Source organism: Solanum verrucosum, unplaced genomic scaffold (genome assembly GCF_900185275.1).
Source record: "Solanum verrucosum unplaced genomic scaffold, falcon-dt-bn FXZP01000161.1, whole genome shotgun sequence".
NCBI lineage: Eukaryota > Viridiplantae > Streptophyta > Magnoliopsida > Solanales > Solanaceae > Solanum > Solanum verrucosum.
This window is the reverse complement of record NW_026020127.1, coordinates 1,714,794-1,740,433: the sequence shown is the minus strand read 5'-3', so window position 1 is coordinate 1,740,433 and position 25,640 is coordinate 1,714,794. Positions and strand designations below refer to the sequence as shown.

The window sequence follows — 25,640 nt, the reverse complement described above, 5'->3', positions numbered from 1 at the left end:
CGTTATAATTATGGACTATTATTGTCTATTGAATATTACTATAGACTATATTGGAAAAAGACCAAAACAATGGAAGAAGCAAAAATGTATTTTGATTGGGCAAACGTTTGTGTTGACAATGGAAAAAAACCAAACAAATATAATGATACAAAAAACCAAGTCATGACTAGTGCTGTACCAAAATGAGTTTTCCCTAATGCTTTCCACGTCATGGTTGGTTTGACAATAACTATTTTCTATTTATTTTTCTTTTTTCTTTAAGTAATTAGTGTCGGAGCCAAAATTTGTAAAAAAATAAATTAAAGTATTATAGATTGTTACACATGTAATGAGTTAAATTTGATTAAGAGTGAAGATCTTTTATTTATTTCATCGATTTTTTTTATGATAACGATTATATACCTATCATCTCTATTTTTAGGAGTAAAGATAAGATATGTGCATCCATATACATCCTAATTTTGCTAAAAACATACTGTAATTGATAATTAAATTATAAAATTATTAATACTATGAATCGACCAAGGCATGGACCACAATTAAATCTCTCCACGAACCTATCACACTCATTAGAGGATATGGCCATGTGAAAAAAGCAGTTTAGATTTGACAAATATCCAAAATATATAAGACAGAGAAGAAATAAGTGTAGATAATTATAGTAATGAATTATGTGATCCTCAAATTTAAATCATTACTTACACTACTTCCATATTGTTGAACTCGAACAATTCTCACTTCTTTGAACTAGTTATTAAAATTAAGTAGACTTAAGATTCATTTTATTTAAACTAGACTCATTCTATCACATCAGTTGTGAATGGTGATTTGGTCTCCGTATATGATTTTGGACTACGATAACTCCTTGATTTAATTTTTAAAGTTGAGTAATTAAATCGAGGATTCATTTCTTTAACATATTATCAAAGTACGTGTCAAATTGAAAATTGTGAGACAAAGCATAAGGTCTGCTAACCATTTTTTATCCTTCTAAGTTCTAATCCATCAACCCCTTTTCTTCCTGTTTTCAGATTTTGTTTATCACTGACCCTATTTTAAAAAGTTTCAATATTTTTTCAGTCCTCATATTTATATCTCATCCATCCACTAAACTACTAATACCTTTTTAATGTAAGCATCAACAACTTACATGAATGCTGCTTTTTTGTTCTTTTTATCCACTGTTTTCTACTAAAGTTCCTTTCTTTACTCTTTTTCAGGTGATTTCACTTCAAGGAGTATCTTCTTTCTTGGAGTTTGGCTAGATCTTTGCCTATTTGAGTCTTGCTGAATAGTTTAGTGAACCCCATCTGAAAGAAACAATCAAGGTCAGTGCAAAGTTTGCTTCTTTTACATATTAGAAATCGGAATTGTTGTCTCAGATTCAGAAAAAAAAAAATTTATTATTTTTTTGAATGATGTATAAGTTCGTTTTTGTTGGTTCATCGGTATCAAGCATTTTGTGTTTCACAAAATGGTTCTGAACAAAAGATGAATTTGGTGAGAAAACGTTTATCTTTTAGCTTTTTGCCCTAATGAAATTTGACTTCTTTAATCCTCTAGATATCCGGGATTTGCTTTTCAGATGACAAGAAGATTTATTGGATTAGTCAGGTACAACTATGGATTATATAGAGCTTATAATTTTCTTTAGGCCTCTAGGGAAGATAATGAAATTTGTGAGGTGAATGAGATATCTAGTGGGTTGCTTTCAATTGGTTTAGTCATTAATTAGTTTTACAGTTTAAACGTTTCAATTGGTATTTAGATCAGTGAAGCAAGTAGGGAGGGGTTTACAGGAAGGAGACCATATCTTGTAGTGATGATCAAACAGATACTCAATAATTAAGCTTCCTAGGAAGCTGTCTAAGTCAGCAGAAAATCCTGATGGAACTTCAACCAGTTCAATATAGAAGCAGTGATTTGTCTACTACTGGACTGAATAATGCAGATGGAATTCCCATGGCTGTAAACACTAACAGTTTCCCCGTATGAGGAGTTTTAGAGATGTACCAAATTCTGATAAACACAACTTGAAGTTGTATTGTGTCTTGTTTGACTTTACTGACCCAACGAAAGATTTGAAAGAAAAAGACATTGATTGTGTTACTTCTGCTGCTGGGAAATTCATGGAAACTGTGGTGCAAGAAACAGTTAAAATGGTGTCCTTAAACTTATTCAGGTCTCGTGCTCCTCAACCTCATGAAAACCAAGTATTGGAAGCTCTTATCTTGGAAGAAGAGGAACCCTTGATGGATGCTGCATGTGCAAATTGTGTATTATGAGTTGCTTCTCCGGTTTGTGGCATCACCAAATACATTGATCACTCTTTTGTTCTCAGGATATTAGATATCTTTGATTCTGATGATGATCTAAGAGAAAGGGAGTACTTAAAGACTGTACTGCACCGCATGTATGGAAAGTTCATGGTGCACCACCCATTCATTAGGAAATCAATCAATTATCACCTTTAGCGTTCAAATAACAATATATACCATATTTTTGTTGTGCAAAATGTGCAAGGACCAAAATTCTTCTGAAGCATAGAGAATGAGGCAACATTATATTAATAGTTACCAGGTTGTGTATATATCTCATTGTTTTTCTGTGACATTGATGCTGAACTCTTTGAAGGTTGCTTGCAGAAATATGAAGAGGATCAGGACCAAAAGTGAAACATGAGACTACATGGAAAAGATTACAAGGAGATCATCGCTGCAATGAAAGCTATACGCAATGAGTTATTAGTGCTAGTTTCTTGAAGGACCTTCCCTCATTCACCATTTAGCTAGAGACTCTTATATCTTCATTACTGTACTACTTTTCCGTTGAATTGAAGAGCTCACTAGTATGTGGAATCCAACTAAATAAGTTACATCAATTGTACATATGCAATCGCATTTTTGCTCGATATATAGGTGTATCCTCTTTTGTTGGATTTACAAATGATCGAAAGAGTACAATTTTTCAGGTATATGCTTATCATCTTTTTCCTTTTAGTTACCATCATGTGTATGTTATACATTTGCAGCTTGGCCTGAAATGTTTCTGTAGATAATCTTCAAAATATATAAATTAACGCAGGCGAAACATTGCTTTGGATGAGTTTTTTCAAAGTGGCTTACTTTTTTTCTTCCTCTATAACTGTTCCAGTAAATCATACCACTCGTGAAATTTCATTGGATATGTTGTTGTTGTTGCTGCTGTAAATCATAAAAGAAAACATTTGGTGAGTGTTTATATACATATGAAACAAGCCAGATAAGACGTATGTTGTGACTTTTAATAGGTAAGTCTATTTTCATCACATATAAGATGAAGAATAGTTGTCAAAATAAAAAGGTGAAGTTTAGCTTTCATAAACAATTTGGTTATTGTTGTAGCATCTGTTTAGGCATGTGAATGCCAGCTAATGGTTGCTCTGGAAGAAGATTTGTCAGTTCAATTATCATTCAACACTATGCAAAGTGAAAAACTCAAATCTTGTGATAGAAAAAGTGAAAGGCAACTGATTAAGCTAAGTCTTGATGACAAGCAATCTATCTTGTGGGCACCTTGACTAATTCATCTGATATTTGTTTGACGCGGAGCTCTGAAATGAACAACGAAGGGTGTTCAATTAGATCCATTTGTCGAAAAATTATACTGATCCATCCGATATTTGTCAAGGGTAAAACTACTTACATGGAAAGAGATTTTACAATTGGATTCCTTTGTAGATAAGATGTCACTTTACATCCTTTATGCATTTAAACATGCAGTCGTCTTTGTTAACACTGTTCTCAACTGCCAAAATGTGTGACCATTTTGAGCGTGAATTTGAATTTAGTCGAAGCCCAATAAAAAAAACCAAAAAAATAATAATATTGAAATACTACTATTTTGGAGGTATTTTGTTTTTCAAATACTTTGTTATCTTTAAATGTAAAAAAATAATTAATAAGCACTATAAAATATAAAGTTGAAGACAAATCTACCGTACACCCAAATAATAATAGCTCAATTTACTAACACCGACGTACGAATCCGCTGTCACGCGAGTACATCCACCTCACAATTTGTTCAATTATTCTCTTATGTATTTTATAACTAGATAATTTATCCGCGCTATTGTCCTATGTTACTTATTACTTATTGATCTCATGCGGAAAAAAGAAGAAACATATAACAAAAATAAGGTTGAACTGTTGAACACATAAACATGCCCCTAAACTTGTTGGATTTTTTCCCTCCTCATGTATCTCAACTACGTCATTTTCCTATTAAATCTTTGAACCACTCATAATTTGTACCTTTTAAACATTGTTGACTGACATGACACAAAATGTGACCTCACGTCGCTTGAGCGTGTGAGGACGTTTAAAAGGCGTGGAATCCCTGAAGCACCCATTAAAAAATACGTCTCATTTATTCCCCAGGTCATAAACTTACAGTTTCACCAAAAACAACAAGGAAAGGCTAAAGAAGATCGACGATTACACAAGGCCATAAGCGAGAATGTTTACCCCTTACTTGATAGAAATATTTACTCTTATTATACAACTAATTTTTTTTTTAAGAATACATACTAGCTAAATTAATCGTCTTAGTTTTTTTTTTTTTTAAATAATCATTTAACTAATTACATCCCCTCAACTTGAAAGGCCAAAATTTAAAAGTTCTTTTTTTTAAAAAAAAAAAAAAAAACAGCTCAATGGACTATGATTGATTATCATTGGGAAATAAGAAAAAGAAAAACTTAGAACACAAAAAGAAATTAAAAAATTAAAAATTGGATCTTTTTCTCCAATTGAATCAAGAAATCTCTAATACCTTTTCCTTAATCACAATCCATCTTCTTAATCCTTAAACCCTAAAGTATCTTCTTCATTTCAATGTAATACATATCAAATACAATGGTGTTTTCATCATTTTAGCTATACAAATTTTGCTTCTTTCTTGATTTTGTGTGTTTTTTGAATGAAATGCCAAGCGTGGCTGTGAAATTATACAGTGTTTTCTTCAAATTTATGTTAAAGCATCGGTTGCAGAACCGAATTCAAATCGATGACACCATTAATGGGTCACAGCATTTTGGTGTAACATCTCGACCCAATGAAGAATCCATTGCTGCTTCCAATCCTTTATTCACTGATGGTGTTGCAACCAAAGATTTACATGTAGATCCAGGGACCTCTGTTTCAATTCGGATCTTTCTCCCTGAAACTTGTTTGGGTTCTCATGAATCTGATCTGAAATCGAAATCGACAATTAGGGTGTCTGGATCTGACTCGAATCAGGGGCTTTTACGTCGAAATAGCTATGGGAATCAGACCCATGTTCAGAGGAATGGGTTTAATCATAGGAGAAGTAGTCTTGGTTCTGTTGCTGATGATCTTGGTTTGAAATCTGAAAATGGGGTTTATAGAGGGTATTCTCCTGTTACTGGAAAAAACTGTAGGAAGTTACCAGTAATGTTGCAATTTCATGGTGGGGGGTTTGTGAGTGGGAGTAATGATTCGACTGCGAATGATTTGTTTTGTAGAAGGATAGCTAAGCTTTGTGATGTTATTGTTTTAGCTGTTGGATACAGGTTAGCACCTGAGAATCGGTATCCAGCTGCGTTTGAGGATGGATTGAAGGTGCTGCATTGGCTGGCCAAACAGGTTAATTTAGCTGAATGTAGTAAGTCGGTTGGGAGCAGACGTGGTGGAGGGGCGGATTTGAAGAAATCTGATACGTATGGGCATATAGCTGATGCGTTTGGAGCATCGTTGGTGGAGCCTTGGTTGGCTGCTCATGGGGATCCGTCAAGGTTAGATTTTGTTTACCTATCTCATTCATTTTATAGCCTTGTATATGCGTTTCAGTGAGAAGTTTAGATCACGGATTATTATATGTTACGATAATTGGTTGAATGTCCATTTCTCAAAACAAAAACTAAAAAAAGATATGTGTTTAATAGTTGGTTCAATTTAATGGAATCAAGCACTAAGCTGAAATGTAGCCAGCTAGTCGCTAATATAGCTTATGAAGTATGCAATATTGCTGTGGAATGGGAATTTTTAGGTTGAGTGTAACCGCAGTAGCACTTTGTACTGAAAGTTGAAGCTGCTGCTAGAATGGATCAAAGAACACATTTTTTACAAATGCCTAGTTTTGGTTTTTGCTATCAAACAATACTTTTATGTGGCTGCTTAGTTTTTTGCCTTTTTCTTATAAAGGCAAGTGTGTTTGTGACCAAACTATGCATTTATTCGAAGGGGAAGGAAAATGCATTATATATGCTTTTCAGTTTTCACCTTCTGTTCTGCATTTCTCTTATACTCTCTCTTGCTATCAAGTATCAACAAAAAAAAATCTTTGGTTCTTTTCTGGTTTTTATTTCATTTTATTCTCCAATTTTACAGGCTTATTGTTCGAAAATAAAAATGGCTTTCATAATTCACGGCAATAATGAGCACAACTGATAAAGGTGTTAGATATCCTTGATGAATAGTTTCCTTAGTAGCTTGCCAACTCATTTTATGTCCATTTCTTCATTCCAGCTTTGGCGGAGAGATGACTTGATAAAATAAAGAGTTCCTTTCAGAAAGATCTAGATGATAAACCCTATTATTATGATTAAAACGGAACAAGTATATAAAAGAAATGGGTGAAAACTTGCCCCAACTTGATGGATGAATCATATCTCTGCACAATGAATTGCATTACTATAGTCTTGATTCTCTTTTTTATCATCTCCAGTCACATTTAGATAGTTTGGTGTTTAATATATTTTTGATGTCGGTAAGTCATGGTTTATCATCAGGTGCCTTACATCAGCCAAAAGTCTACCTACCTACCTAACAAAACATTACTTTCCAAATGGCAGTGGAGAATTAGCAGAGGAAAAAGAATTAAGAGAGATGTAATTATGGTTAGATGCGTGGAAGGTTTGTTGTTCAAAGCAATTAGCTTATCTTTTTAGTAGGAAGGCAGAAGTTAAGAAGAAGTTGTGGCAAATAACTGCATACTCCAAAAAGTAGAGAATCTGCAAAAGAATTTGATAGGGAGATTTCCTAATATTTTCTTTTTCAGAAGAGGTGATTTGAAGGACAAGTAGTTACTCTATACTGTATAAGTTTTCTTTTAGCAACTTTTTTGAATTAATAGTGTAATATGGAATACCTAAGAAACGATCTAACAAAATTCTCTTTTGGGGCTATAACATGATGTACGATTATATACAGCACTTCCTTACTGCTTGTTGGTGACTCAATATCTTACTTATCATAAAAGAAAGGTGCCTCTCTTTCGTATGTTAGGTGACATTTTTGAATGTGAATACAAGCCTAATAATACTTGTCTATGCTTTGCCAAATGAAGACACCCTTCTTTTCCTTTCGTTCCTTCAAATGTTGTAAGTAGTAACTCACTAGTTTTTTTGTTCTTTTGATGTGTTCATCCAGGTGTGTTCTCCTAGGAGTGAGTTGTGGGGGAAATATAGCTGATTATGTGGCTCGGAAAGCTGTAGAGGCAGGTAAGCTTTTGGATCCAGTGAAAGTGGTGGCGCAGGTTTTGATGTATCCTTTTTTCATTGGAAGTGTTCCAACACATTCCGAGATTAAACTAGCAAATTCCTATTTCTATGACAAGACCTTGTGCACTCTTGCGTGGAAGTTATTTTTACCTGAAGGGGAGTTTGACTTGGATCATCCTGCTGCTAACCCTCTCACCCCTGGAAGAGGACCTCCACTGAAACGGATGCCCCCAACATTGACAGTGATAGCAGAGCATGACTGGATGAGAGACCGTGCCATTGCTTATTCAGAGGAACTACGGAAGGTAAACGTTGATGCTCCTGTTCTTGAGTACAAGGATGCAGTTCATGAGTTTGCAACTCTTGACATGCTTCTTAAGACCCCTCAAGCTCAGGCTTGTGCCGAGGACATTGCCATCTGGGTTAAGAAGTATATTTCACTTCGAGGTCATGAGTTCTCATATTGAACCAGATAGATTGGTCCTGTATAGCAGCATGTATGATACCTGGGATTTGAGGTCTACTATATCTCTCCTCACTCTGAAATTTCAGGCATATTCTTTTTTTCCTCGTTGTGTTCCTTTTGTAATATAGATGACTTTGCCGGAAAATAGAAATTAGTTGAATTCGAGGCATATACGAGGAGTTTAATTATGCTTGTCAACAATTTGTTCTTGTATTGAGATGTTCCTCTGCCATAAGAGATGAAGGAATGAAATGCTCCTCTTTATTTCTTTTCTTTTATTGGATTCTTCCTCGCTAACTTTTTGATCATTTTACTTGCACAAGTAATTTTCTCATGTCTACTACTAGTAATGCAATCTAAATTCATATTTGTTTGTTAAAACTACACATTTTCAAATAGCCACAATCAGCCATAGTGATCTGAATATCCCATGTGGAAGGGTTGTTGCTCAAAATATCCAAGGTACGATCGAGGACCAACTTGTACACACCAGTACAGGTAACGAGTAGCTCTGCTCATGGTTCTCCCTCACTTTACTAACCACTAGGTCACGCTCGATTCATTTTCTTTTATGTTGAAGAGTAAGATTGAGTATCACAAGTTCATAAATAAAGAGCATGACATATTGATATCTTCTATGTGTAACACAAAGAAACAGATTCAACTTTATTAAAAGAAGAATCATCAAAGGAATACAACAACCACTAGTACAGGCATCCTCATTCATCTCACAAATGAGAAATTATGCAACGATGGAAATAAGACCTTGTAATAATGCGTTGATATATAGCAAGCTTTGCAAATTCTTTTATATGTAGTAGTTTCTTCCACTTGTATTCTTGGTAGAAAACTTTTAAAAATGAAATTAGGTATGTAGTAGATTTATTTGTTTAGTTAAAAAAATGTATATCTTTTCCTAATAAATAAAGAACTTTCTTGTTATTACAACAAATGACATTAGCATCGTTTGATGTAGGGGTGTACATGATCGGGTTGGTTCAGGTTTTTCAAATATCAAATCAAACCATTTGTGTAAAAAAATTAATTTATAAACCAAACCAAACTAATAAAATTCGGATTTTTCAACCTCGGGTCGGTTCGGATTTTCAAATACCAAACCAAACCATTGTGTCGAATTTTTAAATTTATAAATCAAACCAAACTAATAAACCTCGGGTTTTTTCAGATTTTTGAATTTTTTCGGTAAAGTTTGCATACAAACATATAATTAACTTGTGCTCCAAATATTTCTTTAGTCCAACCAAAATACAATTATCTAAGGTGTTTCTTAAGAAAATAACACAAAATACGAGATGAGTACTAATGACACTAAAATATTCAATAAAAAATAAGAATGAAATCATCATATAAAATAAATATTGCAAAGTCATAATGAAAATGATCATAATTTAAAAGTACTAAATCATGCTAAAATAAGTTTAATAAGTATTAGTTACATTACTAAATATTTAAGGAAAATTAAAATTAGATTATGTATTTTAATTGTTTAAACCAATGTAAAACTAAAGAACAAATATTCAATATTATTGTCATTCTTAGTGTTGAATTGATTTTCTTTTTGCATTAGTATTAATTTGATTTTGATTTAAGTTTTATTATAATTATCAACATCTATGAACTATAATCTTTATTGGACGATTCCGAATTCTAAGTTTTAAACTTGAAATAATATATTAAAAGATAAAAACTATGAAATAGTATAAGAAATATTTTAAAATTATATCAAAGTAAATATTTTTATGTATAAAATAAAATTTTAAAATTACATATATAATGTCGGGTTGGTTTGGTCTCGAGTTGGCTTTTTTTAGTTAAAACCAAATGAACCCAAACATAGTCGGGTTTTTTTTTCCAATACCAAATTACTAGTTTTTTTTCTGATTTGACTTGATTTGCGGTTTGGTTCGGTTTACACCTAGTTTGATGTTTGATTTAGTCAGTGTTGGGTTGCTACAAATTGTATATTTATATTTAAAGTGCAATATATAACAATAAAAGGTCCTAAATCAAATAGAGTGTACAAGAATTTTATTTACCAGTAGTACCTTTTTAACGTCAATATTAATAAATGAAAGAAAGATTTGAAATTATTAAGATTTAAACTTGATGTATTTACCCTTAAAGTTATTAGCACAAAACTTATTAGTACTTGTTAATATTAATTGAAATATTAAACTTGATGCATTCAACTTTTAAAGTTGTTAGTACAAAATAAACAATTCTTATTATAGGGGTAAGATGATTCCACTTATGAGATTAAAGAAATTAACTTTTTTTGAAGTTATAATTTTCACTATTCTTTTCTTAAAGGAGAAAATGAAATTCAGTTTTGCAGAATTTACTTGTCCTTGCACTTAGCTACCTAGTGTAAGTTATTTAATTCAATTTCTGTAGCCAAAACTAATTTTGGTAATCTCTTTTGAACAGATTTTTAACAGTGTCTCATTATTTTTGGATACTGTATTCTTATAAATGGTAATATTTATATGTAAGAGGCCATGGTTAATAGAATTGGAGTAAACTTCATCGATATATATAATTTAAATTCATCGAACACCAATCTAATGCATAAATTAATGAAATAACAAAAGTTGAAAAAAAACAAATGGTAGAATAGTTGAGGAACTGGATATGTTTGCTAATTTTTTTTTTTGTCATTTTTATAGCAAAATAAGACCTGCAGCACAACCAGTACGTACTACGTACTGCACCATTTTAACTTATGCGCTACATTTTGAGATTTCAATATTTAAATTTTATAGAAGTGTTTTAAATTTATTAATTATTGTGATTATAGTATTTTACACATAATTTTTAAATATATAAATTATGATTTTAAAAAGGCTTAAAGAGTTCATACACAAATTTACCATTAAAATTAAATTATTTGACTCTCGAAATCTGAACCGAACTACATAAATTTCAAATAAAGTATTATATATATAAAATCAAACACAACTTCATTTTTAACTTAAATTTTATAAATTCAAGATAAAATATTTGTCTGGGTTATTGTTCCATTTTTTTACAAATAAATAAATATTGAACAATGGTCCGCCCTTTTATCTTTTTCCATTTACATACAAAACTTTTATGAAAAATAGAATTCAAACTCATCTAAACTACCAAAGGAATATATATATATATATATATTTGTTGCATGCATTGGCTGAGAACTTGAAATATTTGTATTTTTGCGTACCGATCGAGGTTTAAAGTGTTGCTGCAATATTTATTTCACATTTCCATTGGTCGGCTCTTATTTTATGTTCCGTAGATTATAGTAACTGAAAATATAGGTTTGCAGACCTTTCCTTTTCTAGCTTAGTTCCTATTTCCTTTTGAAATGGACAAATATATATTCTTATTAAAGAATAATTCATTATATATTGTTCTTAATGTTTATTTGTTTTTGTGGTGATGACTCTTCGATCGTAGCTAATTGTAATATGTAGCTAGTAATCGGCCTAGCATTTGCTCTGTTATACTCAATGGACAAGGTAGTAATAGATCCAATCATTACTATAAAAGTTATTAAACATCAATGATATCGGAGTGCACCTCTTCACGAATGAATTCATTGCAACACCACAAATAATGATCTCGCTTATCCGCCCGACGGGTAGACCCAATAGAATAAATAGAATAAGAGGGCTTGACCTAGAGCTCTTCTCTTCCCAACATTAATCCATGTTATCTTATCAATATGTTAGTCAATATCAATAGTGGAGGAAGAAGAGTAGTATCCTTTTTCAGTTTGTTAGTAGTTTTATTAAAATATTGCATTATACTTTTTAGATACTAGTATATTATCTAGTTCATATTATATAATTAAAAATGACAACATGTGTCAAATTTATGACTATAATTAATAATTTGTAAAACTAATTAATGAGTGTTAGAAACTTGTGTCGAATGTATTTTTCCAAAAATATTTAGAAATCTATATCGAAACGCAAGCATATGTATCCCATATTTTTTAATCTTCTTTTCAAATTGTTGATAAAAATAAAATTGGCAGCAAATAGAGTAAGGTAAAAGAGAATGATAATAAAAGAAAAGTAGGAGGATCGTATGAAATGGATATGTGTTCTAACAATACCCCTCCGTCCGTACTACTACTACCCCAGGCCAAAACTGATTACTTTCTGGTTCCACTACCATTTTCAACAGCTCTCTCCCCCTTTTCTCCTTTCTTCTCCATAGTACCATTCACTGATCGACAAGCTAAGGTAAATTCAATATTATTTTTTTCTATATGCATGTAATGGCATTTGGATATACGGGTCTAGCTACTGAGTACGTTTATGCATTTCGGATGTTCACACATTGTTTTGCTCCTTTTGTTACTCTGCTCTGCTAGTTTATATACATATATATATTTTTGATTGATAATATCAATGTAAAACGACCTATGTATGTTGAAGGGTGTAGGTGCACCGGTTTTATAAGTTTGATTTAGGTTATAAATTTGACATGAATAATTTAATTTGATATTTGAAAATCTCAAATCTATTTAGACCAAAAAGTAGAATTTATGTTCTCCTATTTGTAAACCCAATTTTTCTCCCAAGTTTCAGATAATTTAGGGTTTTCATTGATCGCGATCGATATGAATCGTGCACTGCCTCCACCTCCTTCGTGTCACCCACCGGCACAGGCAGAGGATGAGGAAGTGCCGTTTCCAATAGCAGAGGAAACGAATTCCCCGGCGCCAAAGAAGCATAAACTAGGAGATCATGCCAATATCTCCGATGAGGAGGATGGTTATACCAATCCGATATTTAGGACTTGTACTGTCTACGATTCGGAAGAAGAAAACTATTGCCCAGATATCCCCGGTGCCAAAATGGATAAACCTCTCTGGGAGAAATACTGGAAACAGATCAAGGAGAGCGAGGTATCATTCATCTCTTTCAAATTACTATCATTTAGCTTCAACCTCTTTAATCCAATGCACAATAGGAGTTTAATTAATGCGCTTGTCTCTATAAATTGAATACTACGATAATTGTAGGCTTGTGCCGAGGACATTGCCATCTAGGTTTGTGACATATATTTCCCTGTGATTCTGAGCCATTTGATCCTCGTGTGACATTGCTCGCTGCCTGTGATTCTGAGCCATTAGATCTGGGAAGGATTACACTCCCTCCTCCACATGGAAGTGCAGTTTAGTTAACGTGCACCCAGAGAGGATTAATTTAGTGTTTAGAATATAGCCGAGTCTATCTTACCTTTATCGAAAGAAAAAAATAAATTGAGCAGAGAGGGTATGACTGAATTGAGTTTCTTAATTCATGTCTCCTTTTATAAGCACAAGAACCTTAGTAATGGAGTGTTTCTTTGCATATTGTATAACTCAGCCAAGTATGGCTTCTATAATATGGTTTGTGCCTTGGCTAATTTTGCATAAATCAGCCAGGGGTTTTTTGCTGTGTGTGTGCTTGTTAGTTTCATGAGATGAATTGTGGTATATAGTCTTTGTTTACTTAGTTTATCACTAATGATGCGCATTTCATACCAATGGCAGAATTAACTCACTGCACGCCTTTGGTTATTTCTGTCTATTATTAAGAAAATAGGGTTAGAGGACCATGAAATTTACTTAATCAAAAAAGGAATTAAGAATATTACTTGTTTTGAATGGTGGCTACATTCAAAGAGGTAACATATACAAACCAAAACAACTTTGCTATGTGTTACCACAGGCCAATATTTTTGGATGCTTGCTTGATATAGGCTCTACAATTGTTACATAGATATTCGGATACAACGTTTGTCTCATATTGGTTTGGTTGTATATTTGTAGGGATTTGATATCACAGATTGTCCTGGAGGGTGTTGGATGACTACTATTTGTCCCATGCAATACTACTTGAACTCTACTGAGAATGTTGACCAGTTGAAGGGTTATGCTGGAGAGGCACTTGAGCATTACAACAGTATTAATGTATACCACTTTGCATACCTTGCTAGTTTGTCGTTTTCCTTCTACTAATAACTAAGAAAATTAACCTTGTTGATTTTTTCAGGGCACTAGTTATGAGGTCGAGAACATTTTGAAGGTGAATGGACAAGCTGTTGGTCGTTATTTTGCTTACTATCTTACTTTTTCTACCAAAAATGGTGAGAATGATACTTTTCAAGCAAAGGTGCTGGAAGATTTAGATGATTCCATAGAGTGTCTTATCATCAGGCCTAAGGTTGCTACCATGGGGTAAAGGATATTATTAGAATTGTTAGACATTTGTTGGTGTTTCTTGTAATGTTTTCAGCATTTTGATATTCTATCTATAGTCTTAGTGGAATGTGTTATATGAGTGTTGTAAAAGATTAATTTCAAGAACCTTATAATTTTTCTACACTCCTTGTCATTTTATGTGATACTTTTAGTATGTTGTTTGAAGTGTACACAAATTTAACTTGTTGGGAAAGAAGACGTTAAGATGATGATAAAAATCAATTCACTTCTAAATTGCTTCTCAAAAGAAACATTCTATTCATCAAGAAATCAATGAAGACGTGAAACTATGAAGGATAGCCTTTTGTCATGTCCCGCCACATCACAGTGAAATTTTGTGTCTGAATAGGGGCAGAAGGGTCTAGAGTTGTGGAGAGGTTTCCGGAAGACTCTAGAACCCTTTAGATTATTCAAGAAGGCTAGAGAATTCCAGGGAATTCTCTAGAATAACTTAGAAGGCAATGGAAGGTCCTAGATAGTTTTCAAGAAAGCCTTAGAATTCTCTAGAATGTGTAGAGAATTCTAGAAGAGGGACTAGATATTTTCTTGGAAAACTTTAGAATTTCCTAGAATTAGTAGAAGATTCTAGGGAGGAACCAAAGTGTAAATAGTTTAGGGACTTGTAAAGGAAATATTAATTACATTTTAGTCCCAGGAGGTAGTATAAATAGAGGTGCCTCTCATTTGCAAGGCACCATCCAAGCAAGCAACCAAGAAAGAAAGTGTAAAGCATTCTTCCAAGCAATATAAGCCTTTTTCCAAAATTCTCTAAAGTCTTCCTTTTCATTCTCTTAGCGATCATTCTCTTAGCGATCTTAGTTTCAAAGGGCTTACTTGAGCTTACAAGATCGTGAAAGATTCGTGAGTAAATTGTCAAGTGCCGCACGGAGCTTTAATAAGACTCTAAGTCCGTGACACTTTGCTCATCAACAATGACACTCCACACTTCCACACTGTCACAAGTGTTTTACCATTTCATCTGAACATTCTTTCCAATTGACCGCAGAAAAAAACAGAATAAATGAAACATAACTTGGTGTTTTCGATGAACCAATGGACCTATTCATACTTGTATTTTCACAATATTCTCTCTACTTTGCCAAGCATTATATCATATCACTTCAATCAATCCATCTTTCATCTACCAGCAACAATAATAAACACATAAAAGAGCCAAACAACACAAAGCCAGGCATGGCATACAACATTGTTTCTTCATGTTTACAAATTCATCAAATAGAAAGTTTACTAGCCACAGTTTCTTTTCTTTAATTATGTATCTGTCTTCACTTCAGAATAACTGTGTACACTGTATATCTATCTATGCTTCTATCCCAAGCAAGTTGGATTCCTTATATTGCTCCATTTAGGGTCATCTATTATAGAATACTATGTGTACCTAATCAAAATATACATTTGCTATCTTACAGTCGAGACAGATTTTCCAATGAATGATGCATTATACATCTTCCTTGTTTTCGTGATCAGAAGTTTTAAGTAACGGCTTCTTGCCTATCACATCAACATCTCGAGAAGTCCCAATCTTCCAAGCAGGATAGAGCACATAATGTTGCAAAATGAAGAGAATGTCAAAGAATATCGACACCTGCAACATTCATCCACCAAACCAAATAGTAGTCAGAGCTATTCTCGTGATACTAGCAATAGAAGTGCTAAAATTAGGAAAGAAGCAGTGTCTTAGGCCACAATTTAAGGAACCAAAGTTATTTTTAAAAATGGGAAAGAACTTAGAAGACATCCGTCAGTCCAAACCAACCCTACTTCCCTAGTTCATATAGAGAAGGCCTCGAACCTTTTTTTCATTCGATAGGAAATAAGGAGGTCTTGAACCTTTTCTAGCTGTAATTTGCTGCTATTTAAAACCTTTCAAGTTGTAACTCTTCATCATCTCATCACTCGACATGCTTCTTCTTCACCCTCACAAGCACACTATGTTCTACACATTTGATTAGGGTCATTTTTTGAGTCATTTACGTGGGAAAAGTATCATAAAGTCCTTAAACAATGAAATCAAGTATAATAGCAATAGACATGATGAATGTAGCAAACAGATAGATGGATAGAAAGTATCATTTCATACCAATGACAATAAAGTCTTGCCTATGTTTCCATAAAAGTTCACCCACGAATCTGCAGAAAAGGAGTTCAAACAGTATATTAAGCACATATACAACTTCTCTTAGACTTCACGAGAATATAACAAGAAACTGCAGATTATATCTGAAGAAGTTTATAATTGAAATATAGAAACTCACTCTGATCTATAGATTGCATAGCCATCTGGCCATAATTTGTGACACCTCCAAGCAAGTCCAGCAAAATGTTGCCAATACTAAATCCAATAGTGCTCTTCCGCTGAAAGTTCATAATAGCCTGTAGAGTTGAAAGAGGCAAGAAGTCAATCCAGGAAGTACAATTGAACTCACACTGAAAATCAGAATCAACTAAACAAAGGACTTTAGACATATCAAACAACTATATTATTTTAAAGAGAAGAGTAAACCAAAAATAGAGCACAACTGATCAGAAGGTAGAAGAACTTTGATAACAAATAATTTGAATGTATGCAGTTAATACCTGAGGAATGTACTTAATAACTGTCATGACAACCTGTAACGTGCTGCAATCAAGATTCAAACACAGAACATTAGCTACTTGAACACTCACGCTAATGGTGAGTCTAAATAAGTCATACACCACGTATATAGAGATATAAACTTGGCCTTTGGAAAGAAAATGAAGAAGAAGATATCGAGCTTATGAGTTACTTCAGAAATACCAAAACAATCGACTGATGGATAATCATCTATTACTATAGAAACTTCTTACCCTTTTTGTAAACACTCAAAAATGGGTGCCTTATTTGCTAAAAGTATTTATCTTGGAAGAAAGACGGAGAGAAAGAATGGGCAGTCATAGACTTCAGGATTGGTTCTTACTTGAAGCAGGAGATCAGCCAAAGCCAGGAATGGCTGGGGAGAGCTATAAACACACAAACTGCAATAGTTAACCAAGCAACACACACGATCCCAACCGAAGTCCTTGAGACCTTCTGGCTTCCACGCTGTAAAGAAAGCAATCAGCGCCAAAGTGAGAACGAAGGCATTTATCAGGGTCTCAATCAGCTTCAAATATAATATACAGTTTCCATGAACTACCTTCCAGATTTTGAATAAAAAGAAAAGGAACAACCTTTACTAGCACACTTTTATCTCATTTCCAGATCCGTATCCATACAAAATTTGAACTGAAAAAGAGAGAAAATAAGAATGGTCCACTTACATCATAAATAGCAATCTGAAACAGGGTAAATGCTGTCAATAGAACAGCATGGATTGAGAATGCAACATCATTGGCAGCCACAGGTATCATCTGCAGTAAGATAAGCAAGAGAATAAGCAAGAAAGTGACTCAACTTCATGGAGGGCTCCTACACATAACATCAACCAAGTTAACAAGATAAAACACTAACAGTTCTTAAGAAAAGGAGACTAGACAAAAATAGTATAACTACTTAAAGACCAATTAATTATGAAAGAGATGCTGGTTTTCTTTCCAAAATAAAGTATATTATTTCAGAGTAGCTGTCATACTTCTTCTTTTTTTTCCCTTTTGGAAGATGATGGTGTCTGATTAGGGGCAGATTGAGGTCCAATTTACAGTGCACATGAACCCATGGTCTCTTCACAAAATTAGACATTTTATGTACCTATTTCCTAGTATTGATCAAATAGTACCTGCTGGCACTCATGCTACTAAAAGATTGAATGGTGCACTTAGTTGAATGTTACGTTAATTCCCAAAGGAATGCGGATCAATTCCCACTTAAAACTGCCTTTTTTTAGTGGTTCCTAGATCCACCTTTGTGTCTGATCCGTCTGCCTGACTCGACTAATCCCCAGTGTGCTTTAGTAACTAAGATCCCATCAGTGATATACTCATATGCCTCAATCACTCAACGAGTTTGTCCTAACCGCGAAATCAACTAAAGATTACCAAGGCATCCACTATCTTAATAATTTTTCCACATACATATAGTTTGAGCAGAAAGCAATAGATATGACTGCACACAGCTACCACAAAGTTAGATCCACTCATGAGTCAAAGAAAAGCAGTGTAATAAGCTACAAAACAACCAAAAGACAAAATTTCTAACCTCATTAAGACCATATTTCTCACGGTACTGCTTCTGAACAACAGAACTAAAGAACATGGAAGCATTATAAATGAGATAAGACGAGTGTTTTGTCAAATTCAACACCACGAAATCGAAATTCAACCCCACCACACTGTGTTTCAATACACAAAACGAAAAGGGTCAGCAGGAAAATCAAGAAAGATACAAACTTTGATGAAAACAAGCAGAAAATCAAAGTAAAAATGGAACCTTTTGCGTCTGAAATTCAAGATTACTTGAGGGTAAAAGCTAATAGACCAAGAGAAAAATGCGATCCATCCCAAACTAGTGTACAGAACTTCAAGAGGAATTGAATTCCAAGATGCCATCACTAATCTTTGATTTTCCCCAAAATCCCAAAAAAAACTGATCAATGAATCTTTATTTACATAAAAAAAAAATTGATTCCTTTTGCTGAATGTTTAAACCAATAAGAATATTGGACTTTAAATGTGTGCCCCATAAAAATAAGATGTAATGAATTGAGCCTTGCACGGCGTCTCAATTCACAAATTTAAAACTCCCCCTTCCCAAATTTATATGATATATTGTTTTATTAGACACAAAATTTAATATGGAAGAAAATTTATTAGTAAGATTTGAGAAATGAGGTGTCAGGTGTATAGGCAGAGATGTTGTTTTTCAGTAGATTTTTTACTCAAAAAGCAAGTAAAATAAATGTAAGAAGTCATGTTGAAAATAATGAAGAAGAGAATAGTAATAATAACAAAAAAAATAGGGTAACTGAAGCAACAAAAATACATGTAATATTAAAATAGAAGAATAAGATAGTAGGAGAATAATAATAACAATATTGAAAGTGGAAACTAGACAATGTTCGACATACTATCCCTCCACCCTAATCATTGGCCATGACATTTTTCCTATTTAGGGTCATGCCCATATTAACTATAAGTGAGTAAAATGTCTTGTCTAATCAACTTTCCTCGAGATTTCTTTGCCATATCTCTTCCTCTCCTTATATCTACCATAATCAACATCTTCCACCTCTTTCCTTAGGCATGCTCATTTTTTCTTCACATGTCACTCCATCTTATTCGAGGCGGGTTGAATTTCTTCTACTTATTTATAGATTTACTTATTTATATTTTAAATCTCTTGATGAAAATTATGTCTACCACTTTTATGTATTATGAATAATATGATTTCTTAGATTTTTGTGATACATAAATATTTTAGTTCACTTATAAGGAAATTAATATTTAAAGATGCACATATTATTTTGCTCATGAACTATGGAAGAATTTCTTTTAATATATAATATCAAATAGGTATGTACCAGACCACCGCCAACCTAAAGGTGGTGGCCCATCTTCCTCAAAGCAAATGTAAAGTATACCGTATAGGTTTATTCAAACTAAATAATTTTATCTAAAATATTTTTTATATTAAAAAATTCCATTAAATAAATACGATTGATAAATTGAATCTAATAAACTTTTAAAATATAGAGAAACTTAATAAATCTAACTAATTTAGGAGCTAATTATATAGATATACTTTAATTTGTAATATTAGTATCTTATTAAATTTTGGTGTGTCGAGATACATTCAAATACATCGAGATACATATTTTGGGATACATGAGGTCAAAATTAGGTGTAATTTCTTCTAGATACACTGTATTTAAGTTGATTTGTGATACATAACAAATTTCACTCTCCTCCCTCCCATCTCGCTTGCCACTCTCCTATGTGGTATCACAGCTACATGCGAACCACGGTAGATATACACTAGATATATGTATCTAGTGTAGTTCGCATGTATCTGTGATATCACAGAAAAAATCTCGCTCGCCTCTCTCCCCATTTCGCTCACCTCTCTCCCTTTTTAGTGTATTTTATAGCAAAATACATGTATTTAAGCGTATTTTTCTTAATATATGATAGAAAACTCTTAATTAATAATAAGATACGTAATATTTTTAAAATATAAATAATATCAATATGTATGATAATGAAGTATATCTAATGATATAGTTTCTTCCAAACATTATTTATATATGATAAAATTCCAAGTTCAAACATCTACCAAAAAGTCTTTGATAAAGGCGACTCCTATTAGAATAGTCCTAATTAAAGGAGTAAATTTAGGGCAACTTTGACTGTCCCAACAAAAAGTTCTTATTCTTATGTTGAATGGATAATGACTTTGAACATTGAAAAAGAGAGTCCACAAGCCTCATGTTTCTATTTTTAAAAAATTCTCAATATACTAAATGAATATACAATTGAACATTCAAAATTTCATATAGGACCAATTAAAAAATAATAATAAATTGATTCATAATATTTTAAAAAGAGTTTATCTAGAAGAATTAATTCCATTATAGTTTAAATCGATAAATAAAAGATCATTTCCTTTCACTTAATCCTCTGGTTTGAAATGGTCTCATGTTAATAGTATACACTATATAGATTACTAAATTTAATTATATAAGTTATTAACCCCACCCCTGAATAGGTTTTTCGTATTAAGTTCATATTAGAAAAGAATAATTATTTTACACATTATTCCTTACAATTTCCCTATTAGAAATGTATTTTTTTTTAGTTCTCCTCTGATGCAATAAAAATGTATTGACATTTTTATTTTTATAAAATTTCTATGTTAAAATATATTAAACCACATTTTAAACCTTGATTCAAATATTCAAATACTATATTTGTCTTATTAAATCATTTAATAATTATATATTATTAACTTAAAATCAAATAATTTTAAAATTTTCAAATTTGGAATGCATAAGCTTCGTATATCAAAGTCGAATTCACATATTCTTTTAGCAAATATAATTTTTACCATTTGATCATATCTACTTTTTTTCATTCTTAATACGCAATATGCACCTTACTTTCCCTTCGTTTGACAATATTTCTCTAATGTATTTGTTTAATTATTTTGTTTTCCAACTTTCATCAAAATTTAAGTGTCAATTAAGTACTTGATTTTGCTTTCAAATTCATATGAGAAGAGAACAATTTCTCAACGCACCATTCCTTATAATTTTCCCATTAAAAGTGTTAATTTTCATTTTACAACCTAAAAATAAATCAAATCACATTTAAAATATTGATTCAATTAATGTATTTATCTTATTAAATCATTTAATAAGTACACATTATCAATTCAGAATAAAATAACTTTAAAAAAATTGAATTCCCAATACATAAGCTTTGAATATCAAACATGCATCATCTTCTTAGCAAAATTAAATTGATCACTTAATCATATTCACATTTTTTTTCATTTGTTTTTATACACCATATATACTTTAACTTTCCTTTATTTGACGAAACTTCCATAATGTACTTGCATAAATTTTTATTTTTTCGATTTTCATCAAAATCTAAGTATCAGAATTTGGTAAATATATGATAGTGGCAAAATATTCATAAGTGAAATTTAAAAAACATGGAGTGCGCACAATCTTATCTCTAACGTATAAGATTATTGAGACAATTATTTCGATAGACCCTAGTTAAAATTACTCATAAATACATTTAAAAGAAATTATTTTAAGCATATGACACATTTTGTATTGCGTATTCGAAGGATCTGAAAACGACGGCAAAGTCAACAACGTTCATGGCGTCAACGCAAAATCCTACTAAAAGCCGCCATTAATACCATAGACTCCATAGCTGTAAAGCTTGCAAACGATGTCGCTTCATCCTTCTTGTTCATCCTCACTTCTCTTCTTCCTTCTCTTCTTCTTCTTGAACCCCTTTTTCTCTTCTTCACAAAAAATCCTCTCTTCATTCAATTCAAAATCCCCTCCTTGGAATCCAACCCAAAACCAAATCCTACTTTCACCCAACTCCACTTTCGCTGCTGGGTTTCTTCAATCTTCCCAAAATTCCTTCAATTTCTCCATTTGGTACTACAAAATCCCAGTCAAAACCGTTGTTTGGTCAGCTAACCCAAATTCCCCACTTAATTCCTCAGCTACCCTTTTCATTTCTTCCTCCGGTGAACTCAAGCTAACCCCATCTACATCTTCCTCAGCTCCAAATTTATGGCCTTCAATTATTCGAAACACCTCCTCTGTTCTTTTCCTACAAGAAGATGGAAGCTTGGTTTATGCAAACTGGAACAGTTTCTTGAACCCAACTGATACTTATCTTCCGACCCAGAACATCACCGGAACAAATTTAACTTCCGGTAATGGAAAATTCCAGTTTGATGGATCGAATTTGAATACCCTTTTCTTCAATGAAAATGATAGTTATTTCAAATTTTCCCAAAATGCCCTTCAGAGGTTGGAGGAAACAGGGCAAGTTACTCAAGTTAATGGAGGATTTTTTTCGTCGGATTTCGGGGAGAAAGGGAAACTGAGAAGGATGACATTGGATGAAGATGGGAATATGAGAATCTATAGTTTTGATCTTAGTTCAAGTTTAGCTAAAAATTGGACAATTGTTTGGGAAGCAGTTAATCAATTATGTACAATACATGGTACTTGTGGTACAAACTCTATATGCTTGTATGATACTTCTACAACTCAAACTTCTTGTGTCTGTCCACCTGGTTTTAGGAAAGACACTAATAAATCTTGTGTGAGGAAAATTCCATTGATGACGAAGGATTCGAAGGCTAGTAAGTATTTACCTCTTGATTTTGTTAGTTTTACTGGTGTGGGTAACCAAACAGACCTTAAAGCTTTGAGCTTTTCGAGTTGTGAAAAGAATTGTTCAGATAAGAATGATTGTTTAGGTTTTTTGTTTAAGTATGATGGGACTGGATATTGTGTGCTTGTTTTGGAGAAATTGTTGTATGGATATTGGTCACCAGGTACTGAGTTTGTTATGTATTTGAGAGTTGATAGTAAAGAGAACGATATATCGAATTTCACAGGCCTGACTAGTTTGATGGAGACTTCATGTCCAGTGAGAATTAGCCTTCCATTTCCACCAGAAGAGTCTAAGACAACCACTAGAAATATTGTGATCATTTCGACTATTTTTGCAGCTGAGTTGATTAGTGGAGTGTTCTTCTTTTGGGCATTTCTCAAGAAGTATATTAAGTATAGGGATATGGCTAGGACTTTTGGTCTTGAAGTCATGCCTGCGATTGGACCGAAAAGGTTTAGCTTTTCTGAGATCAAGAATGCAACTAATGATTTCACTGATAAAATTGGGAGGGGTGGATTTGGAGATGTTTACAAAGGGAAGTTGAGTGATGGACGTGTTGTTGCTGTGAAGTGCTTGAAGAATGTCAAAGGCGGTGATGCTGAGTTCTGGGCTGAGGTCACGATCATAGCACGTATGCACCATTTGAATTTGGTGAGGTTGTGGGGGTTTTGTGCTGAGAAGGGTAGAAGGATACTTGTGTATGAGTATGTACCTAATGGTTCATTGGGTGAATTCCTCTTCCAAAAGTCTCAGATCCAGTCACCAGATGGACAGAAACCTATACTCGATTGGAATATAAGGTACAGGATTGCGCTTGGTGTGGCACGAGCAATTGCCTATCTACACGAAGAGTGTTTGGAATGGGTATTGCATTGTGATATCAAGCCTGAAAATATTCTCTTAGGCGATGATTTCTGCCCAAAGGTGTCTGATTTTGGGCTAGCTAAGCTAAAGAAGAAAGAGGAGATGATGACCATGTCAAGATTTCGAGGCACACCAGGATATGTAGCACCAGAATGGACCAAGGCTGATCCAATTACTCCAAAAGCCGATGTGTACAGCTTCGGATTGGTGCTGTTGGAGATAGTTTCAGGTACAAGGAACTTTGAGCATCATAACTCAAAGGTGGAAAGTGATCAATGGTTTTTCCCTGCTTGGGCATTTGATAAGGTGTTTAAGGATATGAATGTTGACGATATTTTGGACCCTCAAATCAAACAATCGTATGATTCAAGGGCACACTTTGACTTAGTGAACAGGATGGTGAAGACAGCAATGTGGTGCATCCAAGATCGGCCAGATGCACGACCATCAATGGGGAAAGTGGCTAAGATGTTGGAAGGGACGGTGGAGATCATCGAGCCAAAGAAGCCTACCATTTTCTTCTTATCAGAGGAATAATATATGGCTCAATCCTCTTCATAATTTCCTCAAAATGCTGTCTCAACAAGTTGCAGTAAGCATGTATTCCATGTTGTTTTGTATTGTAATAAAAGAAAGTAGATAGGAATTTGGATCATGTTGTGTTTTGTCTGTTTTTTTTTTTTTTTTCCAGTTTTGTAATCTCTCTTGTGTTGTAGTTGTAAAGTACATTTTGATCAATGAAGAAGCAAATGGTTCTTACATAGAAGCACATATATCACAAATAATTTATTGAGGTGATTGTTTGCACATATATCAACGTCAGGTCCATCGTTGTTTGTGCCCCTATGTCATGTTGTCCATGCTCCAGTTAACAGTCAGTGTGTACATGGTGCTACAATGGGTTAGAGTCCTACAGGGACGAACTAATAGTCTCTTTATATGAACTTGGACTTTCGGGTTAGGTTAGGCCTAAAAGCCCTATCTTCTCATGGATAAACTATTTCCAAAATTTACTCAAAGTTTGTTCTTCCTTCTAATATCCATATGTACATTTACTTTTATCAATCATTGATATACAAAATTTTAAATGGAGATAGGGAAGGGATTTGCAAAGGCGAACTTGTAGGATTTCAACTTTATGAATTCGGAATTTGCAATGACAATTTTAAGAGATAATAAATGAGTTAAGATCGTATGCCGGCTACTAGCTCCACCCCGAAATTCATCTATATCACTCCATTATCAGAATAATTAAAATGGACACATTTTTCCAATAAATGGTGCATTATATATCTAGGTGAATTTTACACATGGATAGTAGACTTAATTACAAGTCATTATGAATTGGTCAACAAGTGAAATCAACAAGCATGGTAAGAAGATATATTTTTTTTATTTTTTTGGATGGTAACATCTTTCAATTATGGAAATAATCTTAAGTTTCTTATCAGTTACACAAAACTAATTTACTCACTGCCTTTAATAATTTTCCAAATTAATCCCTTCCGAAATAATTTCTTACTGATCAAGTCAAGTCAAAGGTTTGAACAACATTAAACATAATTTAGTAAACATCAAAATACAAATTTAAACATTTAAACAAAAAAAATTTGATTGTGAATGAATTATCCAAAAAAATTGGAACACCAAAGATAAATTAGGAACATATTAAAATGTAGTCCATAGTTAATGCT

The 25,640-nt window shown here is 33.1% G+C and overlaps 5 protein-coding genes across 5 annotated transcripts in view; 4 read left to right on the top strand and 1 right to left on the bottom strand.

The window, feature by feature from the left end:
- LOC125825867 (2-methyl-6-phytyl-1,4-hydroquinone methyltransferase, chloroplastic-like) overlaps positions 1 to 25,640 on the top strand; it is a 97,151-nt gene that overhangs the window by 19,523 nt on the left and 51,988 nt on the right. The window lies entirely within an intron of this gene.
- Positions 4,712 to 8,124, top strand: LOC125825863 (probable carboxylesterase 11). Its single transcript, XM_049505155.1, has 2 exons — positions 4,712 to 5,794; positions 7,431 to 8,124. Exons 1-2 carry the CDS (start codon positions 4,965 to 4,967, stop codon positions 7,966 to 7,968), a joined length of 1,368 nt encoding a protein of 455 aa, XP_049361112.1. The 5' UTR covers positions 4,712 to 4,964; the 3' UTR covers positions 7,969 to 8,124.
- LOC125825874 (UPF0725 protein At3g19520) lies at positions 12,506 to 14,463 on the top strand. Its single transcript, XM_049505166.1, has 3 exons — positions 12,506 to 12,888; positions 13,798 to 13,938; positions 14,021 to 14,463. Exons 1-3 carry the CDS (start codon positions 12,601 to 12,603, stop codon positions 14,207 to 14,209), a joined length of 618 nt encoding a protein of 205 aa, XP_049361123.1. The 5' UTR covers positions 12,506 to 12,600; the 3' UTR covers positions 14,210 to 14,463.
- On the bottom strand, positions 15,482 to 18,826 carry LOC125825870 (cystinosin homolog). Its single transcript, XM_049505162.1, has 8 exons — positions 18,638 to 18,826; positions 18,407 to 18,539; positions 17,533 to 17,622; positions 17,190 to 17,314; positions 16,828 to 16,870; positions 16,506 to 16,623; positions 16,331 to 16,380; positions 15,482 to 15,835 (listed from the first exon to the last, which is right to left on the bottom strand). Exons 1-8 carry the CDS (start codon positions 18,754 to 18,756, stop codon positions 15,689 to 15,691), a joined length of 825 nt encoding a protein of 274 aa, XP_049361119.1. The 5' UTR covers positions 18,757 to 18,826; the 3' UTR covers positions 15,482 to 15,688.
- On the top strand, positions 22,094 to 24,712 carry LOC125825850 (G-type lectin S-receptor-like serine/threonine-protein kinase At1g34300). Its single transcript, XM_049505135.1, has one exon. It carries the CDS (start codon positions 22,111 to 22,113, stop codon positions 24,481 to 24,483), a length of 2,373 nt encoding a protein of 790 aa, XP_049361092.1. The 5' UTR covers positions 22,094 to 22,110; the 3' UTR covers positions 24,484 to 24,712.

Excerpts from the sequence above, each read along its gene's own strand:
- LOC125825874 (XM_049505166.1), top strand. The coding sequence starts at position 12,601 with ATGAATCGTGCACTGCCTCCACCTCCTTCGTGTCACCCACCGGCACAG. Across the intron at positions 12,889-13,797 it reads AACAGATCAAGGAGAGCGAG|GGATTTGATATCACAGATTG; the intron begins GTATCATTCATC and ends GTATATTTGTAG. Across the intron at positions 13,939-14,020 it reads AGCATTACAACAGTATTAAT|GGCACTAGTTATGAGGTCGA; the intron begins GTATACCACTTT and ends TGATTTTTTCAG.
- LOC125825863 (XM_049505155.1), top strand. The coding sequence starts at position 4,965 with ATGCCAAGCGTGGCTGTGAAATTATACAGTGTTTTCTTCAAATTTATG. Across the intron at positions 5,795-7,430 it reads GCTCATGGGGATCCGTCAAG|GTGTGTTCTCCTAGGAGTGA; the intron begins GTTAGATTTTGT and ends GTGTTCATCCAG.
- LOC125825870 (XM_049505162.1), bottom strand. The coding sequence starts at position 18,756 with ATGGCATCTTGGAATTCAATTCCTCTTGAAGTTCTGTACACTAGTTTG. Across the intron at positions 17,623-18,406 it reads AGAAATATGGTCTTAATGAG|ATGATACCTGTGGCTGCCAA; the intron begins GTTAGAAATTTT and ends ATCTTACTGCAG. Across the intron at positions 15,836-16,330 it reads GCAAGACTTTATTGTCATTG|GTGTCGATATTCTTTGACAT; the intron begins GTATGAAATGAT and ends TGAATGTTGCAG.
- LOC125825850 (XM_049505135.1), top strand. The coding sequence starts at position 22,111 with ATGTCGCTTCATCCTTCTTGTTCATCCTCACTTCTCTTCTTCCTTCTC.